General features: G+C 46.5%; 1 protein-coding gene across 3 annotated transcripts in view; it reads left to right on the top strand.

Moving 5' to 3' along the window:
• IQCE (IQ motif containing E) overlaps positions 1-10,576 on the top strand; it is a 28,910-nt gene continuing 18,334 nt past the window's right edge. Inside the window, exons 1-7 of one of the 3 annotated variants that reach the window (XM_032230815.1) lie at positions 1-330; positions 2,340-2,387; positions 2,824-2,863; positions 3,671-3,811; positions 7,396-7,530; positions 8,903-8,973; positions 9,855-9,968. In XM_032230815.1, the coding sequence (XP_032086706.1) occupies positions 16-330; positions 2,340-2,387; positions 2,824-2,863; positions 3,671-3,811; positions 7,396-7,530; positions 8,903-8,973; positions 9,855-9,968 (864 nt within the window). In that variant the 5' untranslated portion in view covers positions 1-15. Of the gene's footprint in view, positions 480-2,339; positions 2,388-2,823; positions 2,864-3,670; positions 3,812-7,395; positions 7,531-8,902; positions 8,974-9,854; positions 9,969-10,576 lie in introns of all 3 variants that reach the window. The other 2 variants (XM_032230816.1, XM_032230817.1) reach the window with 2 other exon arrangements.

Below are 10,576 nucleotides of genomic sequence, written 5' to 3'. Positions count from 1 at the left end.
CTTCCCGGTCCGCCCATGCGCAGAAGGGAATCTCGCTCCGCCCTGACGGCAACAGGATTTGCCTTGCCTTCCCCTCCCGCTGGGAGCCCTCTGGACACATTTGGGGCTCCCATCCCCCCCATCGTCCGCAGCCGAGTGTCAACGGGAGGATTCGGGCCGGGGTTTCTAGCGGGGGATGGGTCAAAACACTGCGGCCTTCCCCAGGCAGACCCAGAAAGCGGTTCTGCGCAGGCGCGGCCGCTCGTGCGTCCATCCGGGTCCTCCGCCGGCGGTTGCCCGGGCGGTTGCCATGGAGCCCGGGCGGAAGTTCGGGGGCGGAGCCAGCGCGAGGCGTGTGTGTGTGAGGAGTGGGGAGCGCGATTGTGGTGGGCTTCTCCGCCCGAGACCCTCGTCGCGTCGCCGGCATGTCGCGGAGCCCCAGCGAGGCCGCGGAGGAGCGGGAGTCGGTGAGGGGAGGGAGCCGGAAGGGGAGACTCCAGGTCCCATCATCCCCAGCCAGCCAGACGCGGGGAATGGGGGGTGGGCAGGTGCAGGGAAGGCCTGGCAAGGGGGGGGGATGCGGAGCCTTATTGGCGAGGGGGGTGGGGTGGGGGGAGGACGAGGGGGGGAGGCTAAGCGGAGATTCACGTGAATTCGTGCCCATTCCCACGTTACGGAGATGCCCAGGAAGGGTCCTTGAAGATCCGGGGCTGCCCCCACTCTGGGCTTGGTATCGGGAGTCCCATGTTGCACTGCACGCACGGCTGTTGGTTGGGGAGGTATCTCCTAAGGACTCCCCCCCACCACTCCCCACTGACAGGGCAAGCCAGGATTGGGTTCGCTCTCTGCACACACACACACACCATGTCCCTCTGTTTATATGTACAAGTGGCTTTATATAAACCAGTGTTTCTCAACCTTGGCAACTTGAAGATGTCCGGACTTCAACTCCCAGAATTCCCCAGCCAGCATTCGCTGGCTGGGGAATTCTGGGAGTTGAAGTCCGGACATCTTCAAGTTGCCAAGGTTGAGAAACACTGTCCTAACCACTGCTGGGGAATTCTGGGAGTTGAAGTCCGGACATCTTCAAGTTGCCAAGGTTGAGAAACACCGTCCTAACCACTGCTGGGGAATTCTGGGAGTTGAAGTCCGGACATCTTCAAGTTGCCAAGGTTGAGAAACACTGTCCTAACCACTGCTGGGGAATTCTGGGAGTTGAAGTCCGGACATCTTCAAGTTGCCAAGGTTGAGAAACACTGTCCTAACCACTGCTGGGGAATTCTGGGAGTTGAAGTCCGGACATCTTCATGTTGCCAAGGTTGAGAAACACTGATATAAACAGCAAACAGCACCCGCTTCTTAGCAGGACGGATGGCGTTACCTGGTTGGGTCATGAAACGTCTGCGAGAAAAGTACCCCGTTCAGAAAGGAACAAAGATCCTGCGGTCGTCGTTCTTCTTGTCCTCCTCTTCCTTCTCAACTCTAGGAAATCCCACTCCTTCCCAGCATTGATGATATGACCTAGTTAGGTAAAGAAATGTCTGCAAGAAAACGACCAAGCTTGGAGAGCAGCACCAAGGACAGCGCCCACAGTTCAACCCTGAGCTACTCTACATATCTACCCCTAACCCTACCAACCTACCTATCCATCCACCCACCCAGCTACCTACCTACCTACCTATCATATCATCTATCTATCTTTATCTGTCATCTATCTAGGTATCTACCTGTCTGTCTGTTTGCTCATCCTACCTACCTACCTACCTACCTATCATATCTATCTTTATCTGTCATCTATCTAGGTATCTACCTGTCTGTCTGTTTGCTCATCCATCTATCTTAACACTAGGCCAACAATCAAGTAGTAAACAGCCCAACAACACTTGACAGAGCAAGCCACTAGTATATATAAACAGAGCCACTAGTACATATAAACCCACCCCTTACTAGTACTTAAGATGTGACCTAGCTGGGTAATGAAACATCTGTGAAAAAACCCCAATCTTAAGAGGGTACCAAGAGCCCCATGCATTAGATCTTTTATAGCTGATTGTTCCAGACAGTAACTTGCATTCCGTCACTGGCATCTTGAGTTGGCCAACCAGTATGACAGATGGCTGATGATGGATGGATGGTTATTATTTTTCTAACCTTCCTGAGAAATTTAGATTGGCCATATTCCAGCCATCTCAGGCTAAAGGTTCTAGGATAAAAGGATGAGAAAGCTTCAGAGAAGTAGCTGCCAGTCATAACTGACTCGATTGAGGGACCCCTGCTCCATCTCAGTGAATGCCAGCCTCATAAAGTTATTTAGATATCACCCTTCAGGACGAAATCTTATAATAATTATGTCTTTACAGGCAGAAGATAATTCTCTTGCTCCGACCTATGATTCTGATACAGAAACAGTAAGTTGGGTTAGATATCTTTCAATCCTCCCATTTTCTATACCTTGATCCTGGATGGATTCAGATGTCACACTAAAAAAATAATGGTTTGTTAATCAAACCACAGTAATCTGGTTTTGTGTTTTAGGTTAATTCAAATTAAACCAGCAAACTGTTTGCAGCCTATCTATGACACTCAAGCTAGACAAAGAAAATTTTGCAATGGATTCATATGTCTATTTGCTTCCAAATTCTAAACTCTTCTGAGCATTTTCTGCTTTTTTTAACACTTTGGAATCGATGTGACCATAAAACACTAGCCATCGGATTCCAATAAATCTGTAATTGCAAGAGAATTTTGCTCAGAAAATGGAACACCAGCGGGGAATTCCCCAAGAAAAGAGCCCTAGTAACAAATTACAACACAAAGTCTTTTGTTTGTTTCTTTGTTTTACAGACACTGAAGAAGAAAATGTCTCGCAGGCCTGCAAAATCAAGTTAGTGTCACATCGCAACGTTGGTTGACCTGCTGTCCTTTCCTTTGAGACAACTTAGTCTTAATAAAAATCTGCAAGTTTTCGTTGAAAGATCTCCTTTTTATGGAAAGGGATCGAGAGGTAGAACTCGGCTGCTAGGAGAAGTACAATGCTTTCTTCCATAAAGTGTTACCTAGTTCTTTGAAAACATGTCGCATTTTTGCTCTACCTGATTAAGTCGTGACCCGTCAAAACCGCGGTCCACTAAAGCGCGCCCGATCAAAGCGCGTACGTGACGTCATCAGCAGCGCGACAAATAAAATTAAAAATAAATTAAATTAAAATAAAATTAAAGCAAGCCGATTCACATAAAGGTTAGGGTTAGGGTTAGGTTAAGGGTTAGGATTAGGTTTAGGGTTATGTTAAGCGTTAGGGTTAGGTTTAGCGTTAGGTTAAGGGTTAGGTTTAGGGTTAGGTTAAGGGTTAGGGTTAGGTTTAGGGTTAGGTTTGGGGGGGTTAGGGTAAGGTTTTCGCGTTAATTTTAAATTTACCGCTCACAGCGTGCCGTTTTCATCGCGCTGTGATGACGTCACGTACGCGCTTTCGTGGAGCGCGCTTTAGTCTACCGCGGATTTGTGGTGGAACCGATTAAGAAAGGCCCACTGTTACGTGTTATGCAGCAAGAATTATTATGAATTATTTTTTGTTTTTTCCCCCCAAGATCCTAAAAGAGCCTGCTCATCTTGTAACAAAATGAAATGTTAGCATCCTGCTTGCTTTTTAATACTTTTAATCTTTAATACTTTTAATCTTTTGTCCTTCCTGCAGGATCTCCATATACCTCTTACACCTGCCTCCATTCTAAACGAACTGGATTTCTGCGGACTTTTAAAAGCGCCGAGAGTAAGCGCTTTGAGAGCCCCTTAGTGAAAGCCTCAAAGCAATATTGGCGTGGGTCTCTGAAGCAAGGTATGAAATCTTGGCTCCTCCTTTACCAGAGCATTCCGGAGCCCAGTAGAACCGGGATTAAGATCCAGATGAAAAGGTCCGGTTAACGGATGTCCAGGTGCTGAATCTGCACAAAGGGAATGCATCTGCCTGCATGGTAGCATTGTCTTCCCTTAGGAGCCACGGTGGCTCGGTGGTTAGAGTGCAGCATTGCAGGCTTACTCTGCATTCCCACAGCCAGCAGTTCGATCCTGGCCTGCTCAAGGTTAACTCAGGCTTCCATCTTTGCAAGGTCGGTAAAACGGGGGCCCAGATTGTTGGTCAGGATCAAAGGAATCAAATTCGTGGCAATGTGAACAGAATTAGCCTGCATTACTTCATTCTAACCACTGTGTCACCATAGACTGACTCTGCAAACCACTTAGAGAGGAGTGTAGTATAAATCTTTTTTTTAAAAAAAATTTATTTCTCATATACACATTCACAATTATATGATCTCATAACTGTTATTAATAATATGTATTTGTAACAATTTTTCTCTCCTACAGTTGACAATATACTTGAAATTGCTTTTTTACCATCCCATAAACCCATCTTATCTTACAACAATCCTACTTCTTCTTCCTTCCTTCCCTCCTTCCTTCCCTCCTTTCTTCTCTCCTTCTCTCCTTCCTTCCCTCCTTCCTTCCTTCCCCCTTCCCTCCCTCCTTTCTTCTCTTCTTCTCTCCTTCCCTCCTTGCTTCCTTCCCTCCTTTCTTCTTCTCTCCTTCCTTTCCTCCTTCCTTTCCTCCTTCCTTCCCCCCTTTCTTCTCTCCTGCATTCCCTCCTTCCTTCCCTCCTTTCTTCTCTCCTTCTCTCCCTCCTAGTATAAATCTAAGGGCTCCTGCTATCTTTCTTGGTGCCTCTGTCATACCTGCCACCCCGCTCTTCTGCAATTATATTGCGAAGCAAAACACAACGTATATTGCGAGCAAGCATAGCCAGAACTGAGGATCGGGGGCCAAAATCCCTAGGTTGAATTTTTCCCTTCTCTTGGTTCCCTCCCATTGCCCACCCCGTGTGACCAGTCAGGTTCAGACAGGATGTTTTCCTAACTGGTACACAGCTGATAATGCCAGCGATCTTTCCCCCCCCCCCCCCTTTTCGAGGATTTTGTTTGCCAATTTTTAGATAGTTACACTTAGGTCTTTCCATGCATTTGTATAGTGGGAGCGCATTTCAAGCATTATCTCAAGCATTGCTAATAGGAATAGCCAAGGTGGCTCAGTGGTTAAATGCAGCACTGCAGGCTACTTCAGCTGACTGCAGTTCTGCAGTTCGGCTGTTCAAATCTCACCGGCTCAAAGGTTGACTCAGCCTTCCATCCTTCCGAGGTGGGTAAAATGAGGACCCGGATTGTTGTTGGGGGCGATATGCTGACTCTGTAAACCACTTAGAGAGGGCTGAAAGCCCTATGAAGCGGTATATAAGTCTAACTGCTATTGCTATTGCTAATTTAATTTTTCTCAAATACAAGTATAAAAGTCTTTTCTATTGATAAAATTTAACCCTTGCAACATAGAAAATCTGGTGTTTTCCTAACACACACACAATCACTGCTTCAAAGCTGTATTAGAGTGTCAAGGTTATACCAAGAGTAGAAAAGTTACTCAACCTAAGGATCCTAACTACCTGAAGCCAGGATGCAAAGCAGTGTGCTCCTCCAGCAACTTAGCTTAAATTGCTATGTAGCACTCTGCACCACCCCACTGATAGCAATAGCAATAGCAGTTAGACTTATATATCGCTTCATAGGGCTTTCAGCCCTCTCTAAGCGGTTTACAGAGTCAGCATATCGCCCCCACGGTCTGGGTCCTCATTTCACCCACCTTGGAAGGATGGAAGGCTGAGTCAACCTTGAGCCGGTGAGATTTGAACCACCGAACTGCAGATAGCAGTCAGCTGAAGTGGCCTGCAGTACTGCACCCTAACCACTGCGCCACCTCGGCTCCTTTTAATCACATGGCTGTTTCCTTTGAGGAAATTGGCTTGCTCAATTACAAACCCATTGTCAGTCTGATTCATGAACTAGATTAGCAGAAGGCAGGTTTTTAATTTAATCGGATTTTTTTTTTTAATGGTAAGAACTACTTTTACCCTCCTTGTTATTGGAAGCCTCTTCCTTTACATTCCAGACTCAGCAGTTTGAATAAAAGCTATTAATTAAGTGTTTATAAAGCTACTTAAGTGGCGTATTTAACAAAAAAGAAAAATCACTATCCTTAATAGCCGATACAGCCTTCAAGTAGAGTCGGGCATCTTGTTAGCAAAGTGTCAGAGCAGTTCTCTTTTTTTAAAAAAATATACTTTTTTTATTTTCCACTTTCATAACATATAATCACGTGTATATTATTACATAGCCAATATCCTATTGTATTAAGTAGCAATTACATCAGTTCCTCTTGCCATCAACGCCCAGAAAGATAAAAAACCCATTATTAGCTCTTCTGCTCTCCATACACCTCTTTCTTCTAACTCTCTCCTACCTCCTTTCTTCCCTCCATCATCCTTTCCTACTCTACTTCCCCTTCCTTTCTCCTTCTCCTCTCTCTTCATTCCACTCCTCCTTCTCCTCCTCATCTTCTCCCCTTACCCTCTCTCCTATCCCTCTCTTCCCATCTTTCTTCTCCCTTCTGTTTCCCACTCTTCTACCTCCTGTCTTCCCTCCATCCTTTTCTACTCTACTTCCCCTTCCTTTCTCCTTCTCCTCTCTCTTCATTCCACTCCTCCTTATCCTCCTCATCTTCCCCCCTTACCCTCTCTCCTATCCCTCTCTTCCCATCTTTCTTCTCCCTTTTGTTTCCCACTCTTCTACCTCCTGTCTTCCCTCCATCCTTTTCTACTCTACTTCCCCTTCCTTTCTCCTTCTCCTCTCTCTTCATTCCACTCCTCCTTATCCTCCTCATCTTCCCCCCTTACCCTCTCTCCTATCCCTCTCTTCCTATCTTTCTTCTCTCCTCTGTTTCCCACTCTTCCTCTCATTGGTGTATTTCAGCTTCTGAGCAAACTCCATTCTATGTTGATGGTATTTATGCTTCCATATCAATATACTTAACATATCTTAGTTTTAAAGAAAAAATAAGAGAAGACAGTATACATGTGCAATCATATTACTTTAAAATCTAACACCCCTCGTCAAGCTTAATATGCATCCCTCCCTCCCAACCCCCCCCCCCCCCAGCCTTCCCTCCCCTGACTTCCCAGAACCCATACACAGTATAAATCTTTAACAAAAACAGTCTAAAATATATTGGAAAAAAGAATAAACATTTTTTTATTCTTTTTTCCAATATATTTTAGAACAGTTCTCTTAAGTTCAGCTACTGAGCACTTGTTGACTATTTGAAATACACTTGTAACTTTATTATATATTATATATATAGATATTCTATTGAAATGCCAGCGACCTTGAAGCAGCATCTCAAAGAGATAACAGCGCTTACTTTCGGGTTCCCCCTTGCCTTCCCCCCCCCTCCATCCCTTCGTGGCAATCGGTCAGCGAACAGCACCGCAGTGCAAGCAGGCATTGAGGTGGCAGCTGACAGCCCCCTTCCCCTCTTCACTAGGTACCTGGATGAGCCACTCCAAGTCCGACATTGGCATCCGAACTGCTTCCTCCCCTCTCGCCGGCAGCACACCCGAGTATCTCAAGGAAGCTTTGGGGATGAAGAAACCGAAACACGCTCGCTCTGCCAGCCGTGGTGAGTTCGGAGGCAGGGAACTGGATAGAAATAATGGATGGAAACTGATCGAGGAGGGATTCAGCCTAGAAATAAGGCGAAATTTCCTGACAAAACAATCAACCGAGGGAACAGAAGTTGCCTTCGGAAGTTGTGGGAGCTTCATCCCTGGAGGCTTTCAAGAAGAGACTGGACAGCCATCTGTCAGAAATGGTGCAGGGTTTCCTGCTTGGGCAGGGGGTTGGACTAGATGACCTACAAGGTCCCTTCCATCTAATCTAAACTCTGCCTCTAGGAGGCGAGGCAGGCTTTTGAAAAGCTAAGACCTGAAGACTTGTAAACATAGTTGCGAACAATCTGTAGCTTGGGTGGAGGATGAGGGCGGAGGTTCGTTCTCTGAGCTTGTGGGTTGGTTTCTGAACATTTTGTTACCGTGCTAGCTACCGTCTTCGGTGGAATTTAGGGGAATCCCTAAAGCTTGGGAGATCGAACCTCCACCCTCATTCGTAAACATCCTGATTCTGTGGAAACTTTTAAGGGTGGTTTTTTTTTTTTTTTCAACTTCTTCAGACCCAGAGGAAGTAATCGTAAATAGGGACTCATAAACTGCCGGGGGTTCATTCAGATTGAATAGACTCTGCCTAGGCCAAGAGTCTCCAACCTGGACAACTTTTTAAGACCTGTGGGCTTCAACTCCCCAAATTCCTCCAGTGTTGGCTGGAGGAATTCGGGGAATGGAAGTCCACAGGTCTTAAAAGTTGCCCCGGCTGGACACCCCGGCAGTGTAAACTTCATAAATAAATAAATAAATAAATAAATAAATAAATAAATTTCCTGACAGGGAAATAAATAAATAAATAATAATAAATAAATCCTTATAAATTTATTATAAATTTAAAAGGAAACCATCCTTTTTTCTACCTGCCTGTTAAAATAGTCTTAAGCGAGCCCCCCGTCTTCCAATCTGCCTTCAGCACCCTTTCTGCAAAATGGGCGCAACGCCACAGAACTCCTTTGGAAAAAAAAGATGGCTGCAGCAGAGATGACAGATGTGTCATATTGATGCCTTTGTTATCAAAGTGCCACGTAAAGTTGCTCTTGTCCTCTCGGTTCTTGCACAGAGCCGCTTCCCTCTCAGAAGAAAAATTAAAACTTGCGTCTCTCCAAGCCTAGATCACAAACCTCACATCCAAGTTGCCTTCAGGCTTCTGGGCGATGGTCTCGGCCTCAGTTAGCACCGATGCCAACTCCAGAATTTTTAGTCCGTCCGAGATTCCAGGAGCTTTAAAGAAAACGAGGAATGAACAGGTGTGAAAGCTCGGCAACAGATAGAATTATATGGTGTTAAAAAATACTTTATCCCTGCCATTTGGGGGCTCGTCTCCTTTTCTAGGCTACATCCCCGGGACTCCAGACTACAAGGAAAAGGAGGATATGTACGACGAGATAATCGAGCTCAAGAAGGTGAGAACAACAACTTCTATCTCTGGAATGAACAGAACATACTTTTGGGAGAGTTTTAGTTCATACGCTTTTCTCCCCTTTGAAGCCTGGTCTGTTGGGGCCCACCAGCATCCAATGGAGCTGGCAGCAGATTCGGACAGTGAGGAGGGTTGGGGAGGAAGATGGGCCAGTCCTGAGGTCTGGGGAAGGCTCTGATGAGGGCTCTGTGTCGGAGGCAGAAAGGGGGCCAGAGCCGTCTGACACTTATCAGCTGCCTTCGGGGTCAGACAGCAGTGAAGCAGACGAACAGCTGGTGCCTGTTCCCAGTGTGTGTATACACAGAGTTGCCGGGCGAAGGGAACAGCTAAAGAACGGGTTGACTTGGGAGTAAGGCCACAGTTGAATGGCCCCTCCCAAAGGAAATAAAAGAGGAGCGAAAGGGGAGTGGAGTTTGCAGGAGACAATCAGTTTGCTTAATTGGTTCGGGACTCTCTGAGACTCCTTGCCAAGTTTTGCAGATATCAGCCTGGCAGCTCTCCAAGCTAGATAAGGTCTGTGACTATAAATCCTCCCTCGAAAGACTTTGCTGGATGTGAATGAGCAGAATTCACAGTCAATTAATAAAAGGTTTTGTCGGGACAAAGAGTTTGCTTCAGGCTCTTGGGAAGCCTCGGTCAGAACATGGTCTCTCTGCTTTCTGGAAATGTTTAAAAGCAACAGGGCAGGAGGGGAGCAGCTGAGGACTTAAAGGTATCCTAGACAAGATTCCTAGGAAGCAAAAAAAAAGAAATGAGATTCTCTGATGCCACCATGTAAGATAAATTTTCTCTTTGTTTCTGTTTCCCGTTCGTCTTGCTCAAGGATTCTGAAAGATTTCTCTCTTTCCTCCCCTTCCGCGACAGACCATCCAAGCTCAGAAGTGCGAAGCGGATCGGATGAAGACCAAACTTCGGCGGGTGGAAGAAGACAACACCCGGAAGGACAGACAAATGGAGCAGCTTTTGGAGCCTTTCAAGGTAAGCCCAGGGTCCCACCCGGTGGCTCTTTCGTCTTCTGACCACCGAGCAAGGGAAGCCGATTGCTTCGGGCTTTCTGGGGCTGAAGCCTGGCGAGGCCTGGCCTTGATTAAGCAAACCGCAGAACCTAACAACATGCATTCTCTGTGGTGGCAAATACCTGTAGCTGGGGTGGAGGATGAGGGTTGGAGGTTCATTCTCTGAGCTTATGGGTTGGTTTCTGGACGCTACATTACCAAGCTGGGTAACATCTTCAGTGAGGTTTAGGGCATGTGAGTCTTGGTCTTCTTCTGCTTATAAGGGCTTCGTGTGGTCTGTAAGTATTGCGATGGGGAGGTCACATCTGGTGAGGGTTTCGTCAGGCGTGGGTCTTGTGATCAGTCTTGTGGATCGGTCAGGTGTAACCCATCACCCAGGCCCTTGGACTGCAAGGCCATCCAACTGGTCAGTCCTAGAGGAGATCAACCCTGGCTGCTCTTTAGAAGGCCAGATCCTGAAGAGGAAACTCAAAGACTTTGGCCACCTAATGAGAAGGAAGGACTCTCTAGAGAAGAGCCTCATGCTGGGAAGGATGGAGGGCAAAAGAAGAAGGACTACAAGGCCATCCA

This window comes from Thamnophis elegans, chromosome 14 (assembly GCF_009769535.1).
Source record: "Thamnophis elegans isolate rThaEle1 chromosome 14, rThaEle1.pri, whole genome shotgun sequence".
Lineage (NCBI taxonomy): Eukaryota > Metazoa > Chordata > Lepidosauria > Squamata > Colubridae > Thamnophis > Thamnophis elegans.
The sequence above is the reverse complement of the archived record's forward strand: the minus strand, read 5'-3'. Positions and strand labels throughout refer to the sequence as shown.